This window comes from Mytilus trossulus, chromosome 7, assembly GCF_036588685.1.
Source record: "Mytilus trossulus isolate FHL-02 chromosome 7, PNRI_Mtr1.1.1.hap1, whole genome shotgun sequence".
NCBI lineage: Eukaryota > Metazoa > Mollusca > Bivalvia > Mytilida > Mytilidae > Mytilus > Mytilus trossulus.
The window spans coordinates 61,981,794-62,004,934 of NC_086379.1; the positions used below are offsets into that span (position 1 = coordinate 61,981,794).

Genomic DNA, 23,141 nt, shown 5'->3' on the forward strand with positions numbered 1-23,141 from the left:
ATCACCGTCATATTCGATTCATTTTGCTTTCAAAACTTTGGGTGAAGAGTGAGCATAATTGAAGCAGACATGAACTTGATTTTTTTTATTTTTCAAATAACCGCTTGACTATGTTTAGGTTTTGGTTTTAATTTCAAACATAATTTTTAGTTCATGTTAGATTTCTTAACGAATTCTTTTGCGCTATCATCAAGTGGTGATGGTTGAGATATGAACAAATAGTTTAACACACCACATATTCATAGTGTTTGGCTTGTGTGATCTCTTAATGCATTTTTATATGTTTATACGACTGCTCTGTGGTAGTTTCTTTTTAGTTCTTTATCTTTTTGGGACGTGGAACAGTTACATGGGCATAAGCTATCAAATTCATGTTAACCGACTAAAGCCTTTTTTTTTTTATGAAAAGAGACATAGGAGTCAATCCTTTTCAATTGATTCATATATTTTGTCTATATGTTGTATTGTAACACAATTATATGTAAGCTAGAGGGCAGGGCGCCCGCAAACTTGTTTGAAGTCCGGAACATTCTGTATGTGCTTGTCCCAAGTCAGAAGCCTGTAAGCAAGTGGCTGTATATCATATATGGATATCGTTCATTGTTTTCTTTTTATGCCCCACCTACGATAGTAGAGGGGCATGATGTTTTTTGGTATGTGCGTGCGTTCGTTCGTTCGTTCGTCCGTCTGTCCCGCTTCAGGTTAAAGTTTTTGCTCAAGGTAGTTTTTGAAAATGGTGAAGTTCAATCAACCTAAAACTTAGTACACATGTTCCCTATGCTATGCTCTTTCTAATTTCAATGCCAAATTAGAGATTTAACCCCAATTTCATGGTCAATTGAACATAAAAAATGATAGTGCGAGTGGGGCATCCGTGTACTGGGGACACATTCTTGTTACATATCAAATTAAATAGTTATTTTCACGTTTGAAAAGTCAAACATTTATCATTTCGGTGCCTTTCATAGCTGACTATGAGGTATGTGTTTTGCTCATTGTTAAAAGCTGTATGGCGACCTTCAGTTGTTAACCTTAATTTATGTCATTTGGTTTCTGGTAGAGTTTTCTTATTGGCAATTTTCAACTTCTTATTTTTTTTATCGACGACTAGACGGTTATTTGGTAATACAAAGATGTTGTATATGATTGCAAATGAGACAACTCTCCACTAAAACAAAATGACGTAGAAGTTAACAACTATAGGTCAACTTACGGTCTCAAATATTAGCAAAAGCTATATCGCATAGTTAGTTTTATACGTCCTCGAATTGACACATGTATGTAAAATAAATCAAACGAGAAAAACAAAAATGATATTCAGCAGCAAATAAAAACTTGGTGCATGACATCGCCAAGCTATTTATTTTTATATATCTTTTTATAATGTAAGAGAAGTATGACATTTTGTTTGTTGTTTTGCAGTTGTATCTTTTTATCTGTTAACGAATAATAGCCTTTAATTGTTTTGGAACCTGCTAAGTGTACATGTTTTACTAATGATATAGTAAGATCGATGCAAAAATCAAAGGTTTGTTTAAAAGTACTAGCAACAATCTGATTTTTTTAAAACTATGGGAATAATTTGTGATATCGAAATATTTCTTTTTCACCATAAAAAAGACTTATTTGATTTATGCCAATCGAACGTTTGAAAACTGTGTTGGCGAGAAAAGCATCTTACATAACGGTAATTGCACATCCATGTTTACAAAACTTTAGTATGTCCTATTACCGGACCTACAATTCAATTTCTCGTCAACAGTATTTTGTTAACTTTTTTATATTGATGTCTGATTGTTGTATTGCAGAATCAATCTGAAAGGACATAAAGCGATACTTAACAAAGTGGGAATACTGTCTAAAGTTCAAGGAGGAAACGTTCAGATTTTGTTTTAACTACTGTTTGTTTATGGTTATTTGGTTTGTCAAAGGCACTTTTCACAGAAAATCTTACGACAAAAATTAGAATGAAGTTATTCTGAAATGATCATGACTTACGAGTCTTTTGTTAACGTAAGTATTTTTATAAAATGAGTCGCTTGGTATCAGTGGTTAATAGAATTGTTCCTTTCATTTATTGATAGCAATGGAGATGGTCTAACAAACTACTAGATACAATAGTAATCTATACGACAAGTTTTATGAAACATACTTGCTAGAAACCCTACATTAAACCTGATATTAATTATATATATATATTTTTTTATACTTAGTAACCTGAAGGTAAAATTGAGAATGGACATGGGGAATGTGTCAAAGAGAAAACAACCCGACCGAAGAAAAAAACAAAAAAAAACCAGCAGAAGGTCCCCAACAGGTCTTCAATGTTGTCCATTGATTACATTAAGAAAGTTTATAAACTGATAGAAAACGGTGAAAGAAACAAACATATCTGAAATAAAACTGTAGATAAGTACACTGGCACTAAAAAAAAATATTCCCTTGAACTTTGGTCGCTGTACAACTGTATACTTCTACATCGTGTACGTTTGCTCATAACAACTTTGTTTTTACCTAGTTTACATTCAAATCTCCGAACACTGACCCATTTTGAAGCTTAACTCCTTAATGGTTTTTTTTTTTAAATTTGAAGATAAAAAAAAATCTGTTTTAGTAATAAAAACGGTTAAATCAAATGCGAATTATATCAATAGAAATGGCAGAAACCAATTGTGAGGGTCATATAATTATGAAAAATGCACAATGTTCCCTTTGTCGATGTTTTGCTTGAAAATATAAAAAAAAAGCTATGGTATGATTGCCAATGAGACAACAGTCCATGAAACCAAATTGACACAAACAATAACAATTACAGGTCATTGTACGACCTTCAACAATGAGCAAAGCTCATACCACATAGTCAGCTATAAAAGGCCCCAATAGGACAATGTAAAACGATTCAAACGAAAAAACTAACCTGTGTAGTCATTTTTTTTAATGATTTTGATGAAATTCAATGTGCGGTATTATATGTACCGTGTTTCCATTCCAAATGAATAATTTCATCATAAAACCATTAATTCTGTGCAAACAAGAGGAAAACTGCTCTCATCCATGTGATCTTATTAAGTCACGTGTAAGTATATGACACCAATAATTAACTATACTAATAACCGATAATTTATCATTAATGTGAGAACATAATACAATTGTTTAATGTTTAATATTTGCTATTGATAGATTCAATATTAATAGAATTATGATCTTGAATTAGTAGCCCCTGGGAGAATTATCAACAAGGTAACATACTGTATGTATGAATATTTCTATAAGTTATATGATATGACTCCAATTATGACATTACTTAACTTCATCTTAGTTTAGTTTTGTTGTACGGGATTTGACTTCGTAAATGGAACTATTTACTGAACTATTTACTTTACAAGGCCATGTACTATTGTCGACCTATGGAATTCCCAATGGAAATTTGAGTACTGATAAACGAGTTGTGTATTGTCCTACTGGATCTAGGGACGTAGTTCTTATAACAAAGTTATGCAATATTTTATGGACTTTGACGATATGATTTTCCATGTAAAGTAGTTCTGCGTGGCCAGTGGGTTTTTTTTACACACAAATGTGTATTTAAGAAATAATTCATGGAAATCAAAGATTTGTTGGAAATTTACACATGGCATGGGCCGTGATATTCGAATGTAATCCTGAGCGTTAGCGTCATACTAAGTTTATTGTTCGTCGACAATTACTTCACTTTCCCATGTAACTATTTTTAAAAGAGGGTTGCTGCTTATGAGGATATGGCTTGGTAAACTTGATTCTTAATTTCCAAATCTTAAGGATCAGTATTAACTTGGTTGGCCTATGGTAGAGATGACCATACATGTAGTGTATGTTTATCGTAACTACATGTACTATACAGTCATGTTCGCAAATATTATAGGATTTTTACTTTTCAACAGAAAATTGAGATTCTACTATTGGAGGTTTCCTGTCGATGGAAACATGGTTTACAGATTTTTGGTGAAGTTAGTATGGTTCATCACTTGTTTTTCTGTGCTGTGATTACTATGTATTATGTTTTGTCCCTTCGAATTAATTACTTGCTCATAATGTTTTATTTCTTCTCCACCTTTTGATTTTTCTACCCATTTAGTATGTTCTTGCCTTTTCTACAGAAAACTTCATAAAGAGATTTACACGTTTTCTATCTATCATCTTTCACATATATTCGAAGTAAGTTTACATTTCCGACAGGCAGTTCCTATACAAGTTTAGGTTTTGTTTCCCCCGTGAACAGTCCAGGTCTATAAACACATCCCTAGTAGTAGCAGGTTTTGTAAACATATATAGTTTGGTATTTTGTAAAGTAGATTCTACATGAACCTGGAAAAGTTTTACATAACCATTTAATGATTTTCACGAGCAGATTAACTTTTGCCTTCTAAAATATATTTAAAAAATTAAAAATAACTAGTAACTGTCTTTTCTCTCGCATCTTATAAACCGATTTAGACGACTGACGATCAAACCAATAATTATAGTATAGAACTAACTTAAGTATCATTATCAGACCTACACATAACATAAATCATAGCCGGTTCTACTAAAGATAAACAGAAACTTCAATATCTCTTCTCGTTTTGGCCAAACATATTGGTTATCCCTGCGTTCGATATCTTAGATTGCAAGTTTTCTACTTTGATATATGTTCGATGGAGTTAAAGGCTCTTGTTGTTTTTTTATGCACTGTGTGGGTATATGTTTAATTTAGAAGTAGAGTGGCATGACGCCAGTGGTATATCATTCTTACAACCTACAATCAAAAGAACACATCAATCGTACGCAGCCAGACTTTCCATATTCGTATTTCTTTTAATAGTAAAAGATCAAATTAACTACCATCAGTTATATGTTACAGTAATTCATACTACAATCTTATATTTAATCTTGGGAGACATGCACGATTACTTTTAAAAAGGAAATGATTTCTTTTACGTAGTGACCTAATACTAGCAAAAATACAAGTTACAAAAACCTATTGCGTATCAATTAAACTCATAATATACACCAGGATTAAAATTATGTATATATGCACCTCAAAAAGACTCATCAGTAACAATCGAATCAATTCTGAAAATAGATTCAAAATGCCAAATAAAGTCTGTAGTTGAAGAGCATTGAGGACCAAACATTACTAAAAGTGTTTTTCAAATACATCTTAGTTCATCTACTCCTGAGGTAGAAAAGCCTAAGTATTTCAAAAAAATGAAAAGTTGTAAAACAGTAAATTTATAGATATGACTATATCGATGATAGTTCATGTCAACACAGAAGTGCTGACTGCTGGGAACAGTCATTTTATGAATATGCTTTTCAAAATTAAAGAAGTTATAACGAATAATGCTAATTGTTCGTTATGTGCACCTGCTGATTATTTATTACTAGACACTTTACGAACTCTGCCATAAGCCAAATGCTCTCTTTTATCGTTTTCTTTTCCTTATAGGAAGTAAGAAGTCTTTTCATAACTGTCACGAAACATAGTTGATAGGCAAGGGAGGTAATTAAAAGTTAGTAAAGAAAAGCAAACGGAACCCAAAATCATTTTGGACAGAAAATATTGCTCAAATGATTTTCTTTTATTTCAACAAGATTTTGTTTCGAATTTAGGTTCACCTTAATAGATATGCTGTGTACTTTCTTTTGAAATTTTCACAAAATATGTTAACCGAAAAAATATTTCGGACACCCATTTTTCAATATCTTTAACTGTGTTCATCAAATAATGAAAATAAGGTTCGTACATTGTGTAAGATTTATTGAATCAGACCATTGTTTGGGTTCAGGGGTTTATTCAAGTAAAAATACATAACAATATACTGATATGTATGCACGTAAATTGTTAATACGGAATCAGCAAGATCATAGCTTACAAAGTTCTAGATTAATTTTTATTTACAAAAGTGATAATAATATTTTAGGTTTTAGTACTGTCTTGTTAGTCTACCTCCATACACAGATTATTCTCAAAATTCAAAATTAAAGCTTTAAACTTCATAAATTTGTATCCGTTACCAATTCTGCAAATGCTGCCTCTGTCAAAGGAAATATATTACTAAATGAATAAAGAGATGGTCACCGACATCATTCTAAATAGCTATCTCCGTGTAGATTTTATGAACTTCAAGGTGCTATAATAGTTTAACTAAATATTTGCATTTAAAACCTTTGTAACATTTAATTTATGAATAATAATTATAATTGAACAGCAACATCCTTGGAAGATGATATGAAAACCATCGTCTTCAAAGTAACGATTGGCTATACACAAAGCTCATGTTCTATGTCCTATATATAGTTAATTAAAAAATAAGAATAACCCAGCATTTATCTTTACAGGAAAGAGCTACAATGAATATATCTGTCATGTATGTGTTCAGAGGTTTGTATTTCTGTTAATGACAAGTTATTCTTTCCCTAATTACAAATGTAACAACTTCCTTTTGAAACGGGAAGGTTTTGGAAATTCATAGAATGCTTTCCTATTTCTGAATATACGTGATACGCATGATTTTATTTATTCATAATTAGGTCACACTGTAAATAATTGTATTCCGTAATACTTTCCCATTTACCAAGTTATTTTCTCTAAAGTTTGTTATAAATCTATCAAGAGAAGGTTTTAAGACGTATTGTACACCTTAAATTGCTATACAACATGGATTTCCCTTCCACTTAAAACATTCCCTGACAGGTTTTGCGTGTTTCAAGTATTAAAGTGTCGACAGACGCTGAGATTTTTGGCTGTTTACGGAACTCGTTGATGGTTGATTGAAGGAATGATCGAATTAATTATCGCGTAGTTTGACAAATAAAGAACCACTTCTGATGTCTATTACACCCTTTCTACAGAAATCAATATCCATCCGCGCCTTGAAACATACATCTTTCATAGAAGTGGTAAGTACAATGTCGAAGATTGAAATAAATGTCACTTCATCAACACACTAAGCAATCAAACAAGGGTTTAATATAACTTCATTTGGTTTTGTCCACCGTCGACACGTAAATGTTGACGATTTTGTAGGCCATAAAACAAAATAATCCCGGAAATAGCGTTCTGTTAAATAAGGGAATCTGCTTGAAATACATGATTAATGAATATTTAATAGCACAATCAAAAACCCCGATATTGCAAGTTAATAGCATTCGTCAATGAGCGTCGTGATATCAAATATGATACGATAGCATATTAAAAAATCACAAGCTTTAAGCCGTATGACAAGTTAGGTATTGACTGACGAAAGACAGGCATACGTAACAGATACGATGTTATTTCAAGTTCTACGCTCATTTAATTACAACAGAGATATAAAAAGTCCCATATGGAAACCTGAAAACTTCCATCTTAATGTTGAAGGAAATACTATTATGACTTTGGTAACTAGATTGAAGGTTATTTAAAACAAAATAGTAATCAACAGCCAATGTTCACACTTAGATTTGACGTTTCAATCAGGCAGAGCTTATAACTGGATTATGACATCAGTTTTATTGCAAACATTGTTTTGATTTATCAAATGAAGTGCTAGAGACTTGACAGCTGCAGTTTATATCAAAATGCTTACAAGTCCAAACTATGTGGTTTTAATTTCTGTTTTCGTTTATAGCTAGTATAACAAAGCCAGAAACTAATATCGTTTTTTTATATTTATCATTTAGTGTCTATACAGTTGAAACTTTGCATCTCCTTTTATAAAATTATACAACAACAACAAATACTTATAGTATTACGATGAATACTTGGAGATAAATGTACAAGACAAAACAAATCTCCAAAACGTGTGGATAATAACGTTAATCTTCAATGGAACGCCGATTGTTCTATATGTTATCAGAAACTTGAACCTCTACAGGGACCAAACTGTTCGGAATGATAAGGCCTTCCGGTAAAACGATATCAATCAAACTCAGTATACAACCAATCGAAATACAGGTTTTTGTAGTTATGAGCACACATTTTTCTTTTCCCCGACATAACATTATTTTACCATCCATTGTTAAAAAATACACAATCAAAACACATTTGCAACACAAGTTGGATGGGCAATACCAACGGATGGATTATATCAATGGGCTATTTGTTCAGGAGGATAGTATCCGAGGTTCAATCATGATTAAAGTCAGACGACGTAATGATAATATCTTAATTCCTTCTACTGTATATTAAAAGTATACAGTGTCCAAAGTAACCTGCATCAGGTACTCTCTAAATCAAATAGGTTTAAAGCAAACTAAAAAATGTAAATAAAACATAAGGGGTCTAAATCATTAAGAACAAACAAAAACAGGCAACGTTATCAAATAGTTCGTTTCTATGTATGATATATTTTTTATTGTCGATTATTTTTGTTGCACTTCAGTGTTTCTGGTGTTCCATTGATTTTCTTCTAAAGTTAAAGATGTGTTTTACTCTGTTTTAGCCGGAGTTACTATTCTCAATCGATTTATGACTTTTGAACGTCAGTATACTACTGTTGACTTTGTTTAAGGCATAAAGTTTTCTAGGCGAGTTCAAATGAAGAAAAAATAATGTATATATATAATTATATTTTTTTAATGATAGATGTATCGCCAATCCTGCTATCGGTAACATACGCTTGTATATTTCTGCTGATAGATTGACGTGAAATGTACATGTTTATTTTATTTTTTACATTTTGGGCGCCAAATATCTTCCGGCATGTGAGAGTCATTTTACTTCTTATTAGCTATAATCTTGTAATCAATGTCCCTAATAAGGCAATACATAAAAACGCTGTTGGTCAGAAAGAAATGTAACAAGAGTTCTTTCGCTCCCAAATGAGCATGACATTGTTAAATATACACAATTATATTTTTAAAATAAGCTCAAAGTATAAGAATAAGAATATAGGGTTTGATTACCAAAGACACATTTCTCTACAAGAAACCAATTGGAACAGAAATCAACAACTGCAGATCATCGCACGGCCTTCAACATAATGCAAAGTCAGCAAAAAAAACAACACGACATGACAAATGTAAAACAATTCAAAAGAGAAAACTAAACGCCCGATTTAAAAAAAATAATGATTGAAAAACAAATACTTTATTCGTTGATAAAATCAATGTTTCATACATTCCATTGCGGTAGTTTTAATACAGTAATGACATACAAAATGAAAAGAATTCAAACTGTAATTGTTTCATGCCCCAAGTATATGTGTAAATAAAAAACATTAAAAATATGTTATTAGCAAATCAATAAATAGAAAATGAAAAGATCTAATAATAAAAGTATCATATTTGTCAATAAATTTTCCCAACAAGACTAAAACATGTCCTCTGTATTGCCGCGTTTACAATTGTGTATGCTGTTTTATTATCATAACTTCAGGCTTAGAATGTAATATTCTTTAACAAGAATCATTGTAAGAGATGAAAAAATAAACCTTCACTGTTTTCTGAAAATTTAATTAACACGATCAAATTTACAGTTCTGTGTTTTGATTGCATTTTCTGGTAATAAAAACGAATGTTAACAATAACTGTATCGGATTGTTAATTTATCAACGACTTCATTTCGTAATCATTTTCAACTATTAACATGCAAACAAAGGTCACCATGCAGATTTCCTGAGTTTTTCAATCAATGTTACAAAAAGTGAGCTTAACGGTTTAGTTACTGACATGTTTAACACATTAAAACGTTTTAACAGAGTCACTTTGGTGATTTGCACAATGAATTAAAGCTTTACCTGCAAACAGATGTTCATTAAGAAATAAAATGGCTAATGGAGTTAATTAAAGCTTTGCTGACAATAACCGATTAAAATATCGTGCAAAGAGCAGTTTTACACGATCTATTTCCGTGCATTGGAAAGAGATAAATATGGAAATCGTAACAGACTATGATTTGCAGATCTTTTAAAAGCATCTGAAGTTTGATTTGCTGTAAACAAGTATAGAATGTCTACAATGCATCGCTTATTAGTTAAATTAATGATGACTTCCTTTTTTCCAAATGTCAGTTGGGAATTCATTCCATTCCCGAAAGCAATTCATTATTTCAGAAGAATGTATCAACTATCAAGTATACAAATCTTATTTGTGTATTTTAAGTATTCATTCGTAAACTGAAACGATAACCCTGTCACGAAGTTCGGAACTATGTAATGGCAGGTACGTTTTTAGTATATCATGGTTGGTTCACTGAACAAAGGGACACACCTTGACACCAATATTTTGTTTTTGCGAAACAACCATTGATTTTTGAATCGCTTTTAAAATTATCACGTATCTCTAAGGAACAATATAAGGCCTGTTTTTGTTTTCAATTTCTTATATTTCTAAAAAAAAAAAAAAATAATGCAAAAAATACAGCCTAGCAATTTCAAGAAAACAGTAAATAAATTTAGGAATATGACAGTTATTTTCCATTCGTTTGATGTGTTTTATCGTTTGATTTTGCCTTTGATTAGGGACTTTCCGTTTGAATTTCCCCCGGAGTTCAGTATTTTTGTGATTTTACTTTTCAGCTTTGCGAGTTTGGTGGAAATATTGACTTTTCCTCATGTTTTTTCGTCGCTTTTACAATATATCTTCGACATTAATTTCAATGTATTGTTTCTCTTGCGGAGGTAGGGAAACATAGACCAGAGCTTTGATATCTTTCTAAGGAGTATATCTTGACTTGCATCATGTTTTGTCGTTCAAGACTACATTGTACCTGATTATTAAAATTAATCAAAACATTCTAATTAAAAAAAAAATTGAAAAGATTTCCTGTGTGACTTTGAGGTAGCCATGTGTTGTTTTGGTTATGAGCGTCATTGTATAGCATTTTGATGAATTAACATTATACGAAATAAAATTATTAACACATTTAGCGATAGCAATGTCAAAAACTCTGCTCTCAAATTCAATGAATAGATACTTAACAGTAAGTTAAACTTGTCTATTTCAGCGTTATGTGTCGTTGTTCTCCTCTTATGTTTAATGCGTTTCGCTCGGTTTTGGTTTGTTACCCCGATTTTGTTTTTTGTCCATGGATTTATGAGTTTTGAACAGCGGTATACTACTGTTGCCTTTATTTAAACATTCTAAGATGGTCATAGCTCTTTAAATATATACAATACATGAGCTTAAATAATCTTAGAGAACTATGTAACTTGGGGTAAACTTATATTTCTTACTTACATTAAGATCTAACATGTTGTAATATGTTTCAAACTACCTTCTTTTATCTATGTATACTATGTGTAATTTATATGGTGTGTACATGAATTATAGTTGTTATAACCATTGTAAATGAAATTATACTGTGTGTAGTTTATGTGTTGTATAACTTTGGTAAAATAGTTTTCAATGGTACCAGGATTAGAATTTAGTACGCCAGACGCGCGTTTCGTCCACATAAGACTCATCAATGACGCTCATATTATTTATTTCGCTAAACTAAGATTCCCTGATGATTTTTTGGTTTATATATATGTGTGTGTGTGTGTATATATATAATCCACCCCATCAATGTAAGATCTGTAAATTTGCGGAAGGATTTTTTTTTTCTTAAAGCATGCTACTGAGATATACTGGCACCAAAACACCTTGCACTAGTATGCTTGACGCGCTACACCACTCGACCACCTAGGTTCTATATCTAAAATGGCATGACAGCATTTTAAGACTACGACGCATTTCAACGCTGTATAAGATTATCTTCCTATGGTACTAACAGTAAACCAAAGGAAAATCGAAACTATCAGAACAGAAAAAGGCCCTTCTTATTCTTAAAAATTCAGTGACTTTTATCATTGAACATTTGTGATTTCAGTTTTGAGCATAATAGTTCTGACCATTCAAGAACTAAACGTTTTCAAAGGTAACCCTCACAGGTAGTCTGCATGGTGAAATATTTTGCATGATCAATTTTGGAAACATGAACATAGATAAGGGAACAGTAGTTTACCGGTGTTCAAAAGTATAAATCGATTGAGAGAAAACAAATCCGGGTTACAAACTAAAACCGAGGGAAACACGTCAACTATAAAAGGAAAACATTGGAACAACAGGAACACTGAAGTGCAACAAAAAGAAAACGGCTTCGGGTATATAAAGGAACTATTGAAACACTTAAACAAAATGCAAACAATTTAATATCAAGCTTTACGTCGAAAAAAATCATAATTTTTCGTGTCTTCCAAATTTAGATTTTGGTTATTTCAGATTGACTAATTTTAATTTATTACGAAGATATATATATTGATAAGCTAAAGTATTTACATTGAAATATTCAAATTTAAAAACCGAGACTTGCCGAGCGTTTAAAGTTCTTTTTAAAATAAATGTCGAGAATGGGAAAACATCACGTTACATAAGTTTTGGTATAATTTGTTCCTGTAATAATTTGTAGACAATATGCTGACAAACTAATAATCTAATTTTTTGGTGGAAGCGTTTGATTTTTTTAGTTTTTATGGACTTTTCTTTTTTAAGTTTGCCTTGGAGTTCGGTACTTTGTTTTGCTTTTATCAATGATCTGCTAAAGGATGTGTACCTTGTGTGGTACGTCATCAGGCACAGTGTTGTCTTTTTCGTTACGTTACAATAGAAAATTCAATAATTTGACGTCATAATTGAATTTTGTACAGTGAAGAGAACTGTATCATACGAAACACACGTTATTTAAATAAAAAATATCATCAGGTACAGTAAGGATAAATTGACGATAAGTAAAGGCAATTTGTATAGTCTGTTCGGTCATGAAACGCTTCTTGGCATAAAAGGCTGAGGGATTTAGGTGTATTGCTCAAACTGAAATTAATAAGATGTGAAACCGATTTATTTGTTTCTTTCATTAAATTTTGGCTTTTATATTGTGCGTAAAAAGCTAACTAATGCAAAACTTTACCGACTGACTTGTACTGATACTTTGATGAAATATGTCTTTTAATCGGAATCAAGAAAACAAGAGCGAGCACGATATCCTTGCATTAATCAAAGGCTGTTTATCTCCTAAACATGACAAAAACAAACTTTGTAATCCAATAACATAAAATATTTCATTGTGCATGATATAATAATAAAACCCTGAGGAATGTCGATAGTTCTTTATATCAGCATTAAAAACTTTGAGAAACCGCTGATTTTGTCAATTCAAAATTGCCAATATTCCCAATTATCTGTGCAGTTTTAACTGAGGTTATCTGATGAATTGGGTAGAAATTAATTATTGATTCCACGTTTATCATTGGAAAAAGTTATTGGCATATTATTCTGGAAGTATTTTCCCTCTCTGTATGACATATTCAAAGTTTTTATACTATTTTATAACATTTTTCCATATAAGGATTTTAGATACGTTTGGTCAGTTATATATTTTTTGTTGCTCTCTCAAACGTATTATTAATACTTCAAGTTTACAATTTTAAAACAGTAGTTCACAATTTTTGACATATTTTTCATTATTATGCTCAACCATATTGGTTACTTTTTAGTTAAAGGTTTTTTTTTTTATAATACACCTTTTTTTAGAGAAAGGTTTTTATTTTGGCATTTATATAAACTTAGATTGAATTAATATAGATTAATGCATATTTTCATATTCGCACTATGCAAGTTTTAATGGTGTTTAAAAATTTCACTTTACTCCATGTAAAACGTAGAAATTCCACATTACGATCATATGCTACGACCTTCGTGATTTTCGATGCTATTTTAATTTAAGTATTTAAGTAGGTGAGGTTTTGGAATTTGTGTCAAATATTTGGGATCCTTGGTGTTTTTCCATAAAATACAATGTTAAATATTTTGCCCTATAACACCCATTAATTTTTTCATATAACTTAAAGACGAAATAGCTCATGAAAGGTATTTTACCAAAATTTCAGAAGATTCTTGATCTTCTTTGTTTTGTTTTGAGACACAAATAAGACCAATGCAAATATAAGGTAAAAGTCCGAGTCAGCCTTTTCCTGCCATATTTTAAATCTCAAATACCTCGAAAAGGAGGTCCACGACCTATCAATATTTTTAGCTTATCTTTATCCTTAATTGATGCTCTACACGTTTACAGTATCAATTTTAATTTCTTAATTTTCACCTAACCTCACCTAAGTATATCCTTAAATACGATTGTTTGGCATATTTGTTTTGTTTTATGGCGAATAACCTATACTTAATAATAAAAGCTAGTAACATGCTTTACAATATAAATTGCATATCAACGAAGATCATTTATTTGCTATTGGAATTGTACTTTAGCGAAGTATCTGCAATCTTTCCTCTAATACTTTTCTAGATAATTGGTAAATCATTCCTTTATATGAACATAGGACATGTGTTATTGTTGTTGCTAGATATTGTATTATCTCAATATAGAATAAGATGGTTTTTGTGTTGAACAGTTACAGCTATCTTGTATTGTTAAGCAAATGTACATGAAAAGCGAAAATAATTACCAATGCCTTTCTAATTTGCTTCCAATATGTACGTCTTTGTAGATCTACGTATTGTGTTCGAGTAAATTACTTAACATTATAACTGTTTTGACAAAAGAAAAATATATCCCTGTTATTAAGAAGTTACTTATTTTCCTTGCGTAGTCAATAACATAAGTTGGACCTAATCAAGGCAACAGAAGTTTACAACTGTTCTTTGTTTATAATCCTGGTACTTTTGATAACTATTCTTATTTCGCAAAGCGATTTATACAAATCAGGGTAACAAACACAAACTAAAGATATACTGTGGATTAATTATTGGTCGTTGGATACCAATTTTCGTGGGTTTCGTTGCTACAGGTGAACCACGAATTAAGATGTTCAACGAATATCATACTTTCAATAGACCTTTCATACAGAGATTGGAAAAAAAAAACACGAAATCAAATACCCACGAATATGCAAGTTTTTAGCAATCCACCAAAATTGATACCCACGAAAAAAAAATTAATCCACATTATTATGAATTCTCAAAGAAAGTTCACCGGATGGGTCGACAAAACAAGCATCCCGTTTGTCATGTTTAAATTCTACCATCTATAGCAAAAAGAAGATGCGGTATGTGTGGTATGTCTATATCGTGGAAAAGACCCATATATGAAGCAAACCTCTTCTTTCGGTAGTAACCTTAATCTGAAGTTCTCTGTAATACGGTAAACGACAAACTACCCTGACCACACAGAGCTTAATAATATATATTTAGTGCAATGAGAAGAAAACAAATACAACATTTTTTTGTAGGGAAAATTTTGACGGAGTATAATAACACTTTATAATTGGGTGCATTACATACCTGTAAATCCAAACGATAAGTACACGTTATTTCTTGATTATTCTGAAAGCCAAAATAAATTAATAAATAGTAAATAAAAATAATTGAATAATGCAGTTATTGACGATAGAGATCACGGGAAATAAAAAAAAGAAGGAACAGTTTTTTTCTGATTGACGATAATAGCGCACCTCCTTATTCATATGTAGTGTTTCAATGAAAGAACGTTGTTGATTCCACTGAATTTTCCAACGGTATATTTGTAGAAGAATTTTAAAAATCCATAATTTACAAGAAGTTGTCTTTAATAGACCATACATTTGTCAGAGAACGCAGTAATGGAACTTGTGGTAAGATATTCATAATCTCTTCATGTCTGCAATGTAAGAATGAAACTCCGACCTAAGGTTATATGGATTGTTACCGCTAGCAACTACGCTCCAGTTAGTCAAATAATCATTTGAAAGGGTCCCTAAATATTAAACACAACAATAGTTACTAGTACCCAATTTTTGAATTTCTTAAATCAATTTAAAAGGTGCAAATAAGGTTATAATTAAAAAAAAGATAATTTATGAACTTTAAAACGAGCGAGAATAGGTTAACCAACAGAGTAAGTATCTTGTAGCATACTTCAACCAATCCGTGTTACAATGCTCAGAAAGTGATGATGATACAATCGGTAAATCTACAGGTCACTCGACTGTTCAGGTTCCAAAATTACTAGGTTGCAAAAACATTTCGCTAATGATTCGTTACATTGAAACAACTTATCAGTCAGCCACATGTGATAGTGATCGTAAAAGTTTTTGATTTCAATTTCCATTATTCATCATGTAAAACAAAGCCATAGTACACTTTTTGGTCGTATGATACGCTTGGATGCAAGCTTTTCCACTGCTTTTGATGATATAGACAATCATAATGGTAGTTTATGTACATAAAATATGAGTTTTAATAAAAACAGCAAAATGTTTTTTTATATATTTATTTTAAAAATGTCAGACATTTTGTCAGTAATCAAAATTTAACTAAATTAACTTCATAACCACTCTTATATAACAAAATATGGTTGGACATAAATGGAGAAAAGTTTTGGATTACACGAGAAAATCCGAATAGAGCAGCAGATTTTTTTTAAAGAAAAATGGATGCAAACTTCAACCCCGATAACTGTATATATGCCGGTCCGAAGTCAGACACATTGTCAATTGTTTTCCTATTTTTAGATATTCATATGTTGATTTTTTCGATAGATCTTGGGTGTCTTCTAAAACTATTTGAACGAACCGAAAATTTACTTTAAAAAAGGTCGTGAATAAATAAAGTAGAGACTACGAAGATTTGCCACCAATGCTAAACAGTCTTGGTTTTTAACTAAACAGCATCAAAATTTAACAAAAGATTATTTCTGACGAATTTTTTGGTTTTGGACAGGCACATGGCAAAATAGTGGGGTTAATGCATTTTTTTTTTGTCATGTTGAGTTATCAATTTGCTCATTCATTTGCGGATTTAAATACCCTATTGTTTACATATACTATAAATGGTACACGGTTGGTAAAGTGTGATTTGAACAGATAGTCTTCAGCTTATGAAAACATTTAATTTCAATAAAAGTATATTTAAATATTAAGCATTCTAAATATAAGTATATCAAAACTTATAACTGCATGTATCGAACGATAAACAATTGGTTTGTATGCATTTTATTTTTATTTTTTGTAATCATTCACAGAACAAAAAAGTCCTACTTTGTCTTATCATTTTGAACAATAGAATTCTAGAATGAGAAGACAACGCAATGTCTATGTAGTCAATTTATGTCTAAAACAACAAATACTATGTTTAAAAGTATCAGGTCACAGTGAGCACCTAATGGTAAAATAAAGTTTGTGTTTCTGGAGAAAATATTGACATTATCTATAGCAAGCCTCTACTTTTATGGAATAGTAACGATATCATGTTTTGAACATAATGTCTGAGCGTTATGATAGCAAAGATTTAGTCTAGAACAACACGACAATTCTATCAATAATGTTAAGATAAATGTTTAATGTCGACTGTAAAAGGAAAATGGTTCTGATGGTTTTGCTTCAAAGTAGTCTATTTCCTCCGAGTCATCGTGATAACCATTTTTGGCGTGCATCGCTTTTCCATTTGTCACTTTCAAGTGATTTTCTCCATTGATGGCGCCCACTTCCGACATTTTTCCGTCTGTGATCGAGCCGTTTTGAAGATATGTATTGTAATGTTTAGATGGTGGATCAGACACAAGAACATCACATTCGTTGGTAAATGGTGTATAGTCGTAAAAGTTCTTTAATTTGTACAATAAGGGAGCATAAAGTATATTGCTGAGAAAAATACCCACATTTAACCATGTAAATCCTATTGTTTGAACTATCTGACCTGCCACAATAGGACCTAGTGCATATGCTAACGAATAAGAAATATCAGCAATGGCATATACACTACCGTACACCGAAACATATCGTACATCTACAACGTATCCTAGAAGCGGTAATATTGCTGTATCAACTAATGCTACGCCAATACAAATCCCCATTATTGGGAACAACACTACAAAAAACGCCTCCGTAAATGGCATTATTAAGCAACTTACACCTTCAATAACTAGGCCTACGCAACAAATTACCCAGTGGTAGCGAGGAAAATTCCTTACAATCGTTATAGTCAAATAAACACCTCCCAGATAAGGAAGAAATGATGGTAGCCAAACAAGACCGATTTGCCATTGTGTGGCTTGCATAGTTCCTTCCATCCACATAGCAATAGTTGGTTCTAAGAATGCTAATGCAACATTTGACATTGCTAATGCACCAGCTGCTACTAAAATATAAGGATCCATCAGTAATCTATATATTGGTGTTCCTTTTGGGCGATCCTCTTTTGAAGTCATAAGCCTTTCCTGACGTAATGGTTTCATCACGAATAACAAAAGAATACCATCTATTAAACAAAAAGACGCCAAGACAATGAATGGAACAACTTTTCCTGCAAACTGATACAGGACACCGCCGATAGGTGGTGCTACAAGACATCCAAATGATATAAATGACTGAGCTATTCCGAGTGCTTTTGTTCGTTCTGAATCTTCCCGATATCTGTCGGCAATCATAGCAAAGCCTGATGTATCTGCAAAAGCCGAACCAACCCCTTGAAGACTTCTAGCTAGAAATAAAACTGCATACGAATTTCCAAACGCGAAAACAATTGTCGAAAAGAACATAATGGTTAAACCTATCATCAGTGGTCTGTCATATCCAATTCTATCTATGAGAGCACCAGTAAATGGATTTATCATCAGTTGCATAATAGCTTTAGAAGCAAAAAGTATACCAATAGCACCCCCACCTTCACCATAATTAATTGGTGGAGGTGGTATATCGAGTGGACCTTTTGTTGTAGTTGTTGTTAGTGTTTTATTCCAGTGATTGTCTTTGTTGTACAGATAAGAATAATTATACATTGATGTTACATTGTTTATATATGGCATAGCTGTAGTTTTACTCTCCTCATTGCTAAACATGTCTTGTAGATATATTGGTATAATAGGAACGATCACCATATATAACATGTTATCTAGAAGAAGTGCAATACACACTATTATAAGAACCAGTCGACGCTGAGATACTGGATTTTGAATTTTATCGTTGGCGCTCTGCATTAGGTCCCCCGCTTTAGTTCTCACAAAATCCAAACTAAACGACACCATTTTGATTAATTCCTCCGAAAATTGTTCACAGTAAAATCCGTATATTCCAAGAAAAAGTTACCTTAAGTCTTTACATAGAACACTGTTATTCCATTTTAATGTATGTGTTGTTGCTCTCTTGTCTCCTTCAGTCTGTACTTTTTCTTTTGGGAAGCCTTCGAAGTAGAAGAAATAAGTATTTCAGATTCGATCCAAAGTTGTTCAAAATCAAAAGCAATTACAGTCATAGGAAACAAGTTCGTGTAGACCATCTCACTTTTCTCTTTACTTAATAACAGAATCAATACGTCTTTGTCTACTATGTGAAATCCTGGCTGACACAAAACCTCACAATTAAGCATATGTGTTGGTGTTCTTGTTTTTTTACATAAACTGAAAAGGTATGATAGTACAAATGGTCCAATTTATATTTTGGCATTACATGTCGGTTTGTTTTTAATACTATACATTTGTAAGCAAGTTGGCAGAAACACGTACCGATAGGACAATAAGAAACTATTATATTGTATGTAATAAATACAACTTACTTTATAGATATACTTATTAAATATTTTTCCCTAAATATTCAATAACTAATTTAAGGGATACTTAATTGAAGCTGTAGATTGAGTAAATTGTTAACAGCAAAAAAGCAATAATACTTTGATTAATTTAAAAAAATTAAAAAAACTATTATATCAAAATAAAACTAAGTCATGACCGAAGTAAAAGACATGTCACAATCCTTAAACACAACTTTACAGGAGAAGAATTCAAAATTATGATTAGTTTTGTAAAGATTTCGTGATTCTCATATATGTAAGTTGAATGTTATACTTTCGATTCTATGAACGACAATAAAACAAACAATTAGAGAATCTTTGATGAAAAACAACTAGAAATCCAGAATGGTTTCTCGATAATAATTGGTCAACTTGCGACCAAACGGAGATCATTAAAAAAGTAAATGCTAGATCATTATTTTTTAACGGGTACGGGTACTTCGATTATATACTAAATTGTAGGTTAGACCAGTATTTTTAGCGGTATCGAACCTTCACATTATATTTAGTCCTTTAAAAATTACATTTTTTCTATGAAACATTAAACAACAAAATTCCTAACTCAATGGCAAACATGTGAACCATAAGGACATATTAAGTTATAGTATTTATAATCTGCGATTTTCATTGTCTTTATCCATATTTTCATTCATACGATTATTTGCTGTGAATGAACTGTTTAAACATGTTCAACTGTTCGAAACACTGATGTTTTCTACCCCGAATATGTACTGTCATAGTTATATTTGGCACAACATTTAGAATTTAGTTTTAAATGGTCTACACTTTTTTTCGCATATGTCTTGCCTGACTGATGAGCCTCATGTAGACGAAATGCCCGTTAAGCGTACCAAATTATTAGCTTAGTTACTTTTATTTATAAGTTTTTATAACCACTGTGTCGATGCGATTGCCTGTGGACGTTTAATCCCTAATGCATTTTTGTGTTGACATAAGGCACCATTAAAACGGTTATGTGCTGTCATTTTACTGTTTACAGAATGTTGAAGCGATTGAAACAATAAGATTGTCTACAACCTCCATCCCAATAGATTGCCGTAGCTTAATCTGGCTCATTTGTTTTTAAATAACTTGTTTTAAATGCTTTTCACCTTCGTATATTTAGCCTTCCAATGCCACGACGAGTGTTATATAACCGAAACAAGTGTACGGTGTACCAAATTAAAACCTGATAATGCTTTTTTTTTCAAATCGTGTATAGCATTATTTTCTATGTCTTGTCTAACAATGAGATAGGTGCCTTTAATGCGACATCGTTTAATTTTACCTGTGCTTTATCATTAACATGTCTATAGAACTACTTCTATATAATTATCGGATGAGACTTTGTAGGCCTATGTATTTGATTCAAGAGATAACGGTCTCTTGATGGTTTTACAAGAAAGAAAACATCGAGGAGAAAACACAAAGTTAAGAAAAATATTATCTCATTTGCAAAACTGTCATATTTTGTAGGATACATGTACTTTGACGATTTGTTTATCATACATTGAAACTGGTATTTTTAATATATATTTATATAATTACATTAGATATTAGTTTCATTATTATTCGTTATTCTGATTGACTACTACACATCACGTGTTATTCCTTAAGCAATTGCATTATTTAATAAAATTTACCAGTCATGATAACATGAGGTCCCTCTATAAAGTGCACAGGTGAATTAAAAAAAAATGATAAATTTGTGTTTTCATAATCATAGCTAAAAAGTGTAATTATAAGTATTGAATGCTTCTTTTTGTATCTTCGTAGGGTTGTGAAAGCGTTGACCGTGCGAACATTTTTAGAATGAAGCGCCTTTGGTCCACGATTTCACACCTGAATGTAGTAACAAAAAGAAACATTCAATTCTTAAATGAATAACATTAATAGACCCCAAATTCAAGTATGAATTTTTATTTATATTTATATTTTTGTGAATTCATTTGTACTCAAAATAAGTCCTAGTTGTGTATGTGCTTTGTGGAAATCGGATACATCTAGACAATAACAACTGATTTTAAAAGTTAGTTTTTATTGTGTGATATAAACAGCAAACAACTGTCTTGTTGAGGGTTAATGGCTAAATTATGTAATTCCGACTCATTTGTACGTGCCTGTCTATACTTTTATACACAAAAGCCAAGTTTGTGTGGTAATGATTGTCGTTAGTTTTCGTCTTATTTCGATCTGTTTTTAAAGCTTACTTTAGGGCATGCGTTTTGCTCTCCGTTGAATGACATACAGCAACCTGAAGTTGAATGTATTCATCTCCTTTGTTTTTTTTGTTGTTGAACGTTTCCAATTAATTAATAAAAATATATATAAAAATGCGATCTATTAAATTTTTATTACATATTAGCACAATGATTTCCAAAAACATCGCTTTAAGTGCCAAACAGAACAAGCCTAATCAAGATTCCAATGACAAAAGCCATAATTAGAATCACTGCTTGTTGATTTAATTAGTAAAGTTAAAGATCCTCATAAACTCTGCTAAGATATTTTCAATTGATCTACTTTGATGCGCTTGAAGCCGTTTTTGATCTGAGATAAGAACTCTATCGATTTTATCATTGTACATTGAATAAATTTGTTTATTCAACGGTGAAATGGTTCCTCAAGTAAGATTTGTATTTGTTCCGGACGAGATGATTACTTTCCAGTAGAACATGTTATTTCTTTAAACCTAAATGCACAGATTTTGCACGACATTAATCTAATGTGATGTAGTATGAACTTCATTTGGTTAACTAATAAACTAGTCATTTTGGTCAGAGTCAGCTCTGTGGTTTGATATTAAGGAATAAAACTACCAACATTCTGTACATTATCTTAAAAGCTATAGATCTAAAACTTACAATATTTATAGCACTTTTTTTTATCTAAATACTAGGAACAAAATGAATGGAAGTTGCGCCATCACGAGTTGGTTGGCCGTTATGGAATAAACGTTTCACAGCTGATATCGGTTATGGTCCTTATGTCGTAACTACAATCTCCTTCCCTTTCATGAATGTGACCTACCGAATACGACTATTTAACGGCTTTGTAATAACATAAGTAACACGACTTGTGCCACATGTGAAGCAGGATCTGCTTACCCTTCCGAAGCACCTGATACCACCCCAGTATTTGGTGGAGTTCGTGTTGCTTAGTCTTTAGTTTTCTAAGTTGTATCTGCTGTACTATTTTTTGTCTGTTTGTCTTTTTATTTGAGGCTCGGTGTCAGTTTTTTTTATCTATGAGTTTGACTATCCTTCTGGTATCTTTCGTCCCCCTTTTGGAAATTCAAAGCTGTATAAAACACTAACTTAAACAGTTGAAACCCAAATCAATTACGTTTACGAGCACGAAAAGTAATATTGTGCAAAACATCTGTCTTATATTCAAATAAGATGTGATATGTCCGCAAGAGACCAAATTAAAAGAAATAAGACAACCATGGATCCATGATCAAAGCCCATACAGCAAAGTCAGCTATAAAAGGCCCCAAAATGACAAATGTAAAACAATTCAAACGCAAAAACTAACAGTCTAATTTATGAACTAAATATAATGAACGAAAAAACCAATATGTTACACCGCAACAAGCGACAATC

General features: G+C 31.7%; 2 protein-coding genes across 3 annotated transcripts in view; both read right to left on the minus strand.

Annotated features, from left to right (window-relative positions):
• Positions 1-23,141, minus strand: part of LOC134725485 (choline O-acetyltransferase-like) — an 82,265-nt gene that overhangs the window by 38,026 nt on the left and 21,098 nt on the right. Inside the window, exon 3 of one of the 2 annotated variants that reach the window (XM_063589333.1) lies at positions 15,277-15,318. The exons of the other annotated variant lie outside the window; for it this stretch is intronic. The gene's annotated coding sequence lies outside the window, so the exon portion shown is untranslated. The remainder of the gene's footprint in view (positions 1-15,276; positions 15,319-23,141) is intronic. 2 annotated transcript variants of the gene reach the window in all.
• LOC134726577 (probable vesicular acetylcholine transporter-B) lies at positions 17,309-18,994 on the minus strand. The gene has a single exon (XM_063590984.1). The coding sequence runs from the start codon at positions 18,992-18,994 to the stop codon at positions 17,309-17,311; it is 1,686 nt and encodes a 561-aa protein (XP_063447054.1).

Bases quoted from the DNA above. Each gene is read 5' to 3' on its own strand.
- LOC134726577 (XM_063590984.1), bottom strand. From the start codon at position 18,994: ATGGTGTCGTTTAGTTTGGATTTTGTGAGAACTAAAGCGGGGGACCTA.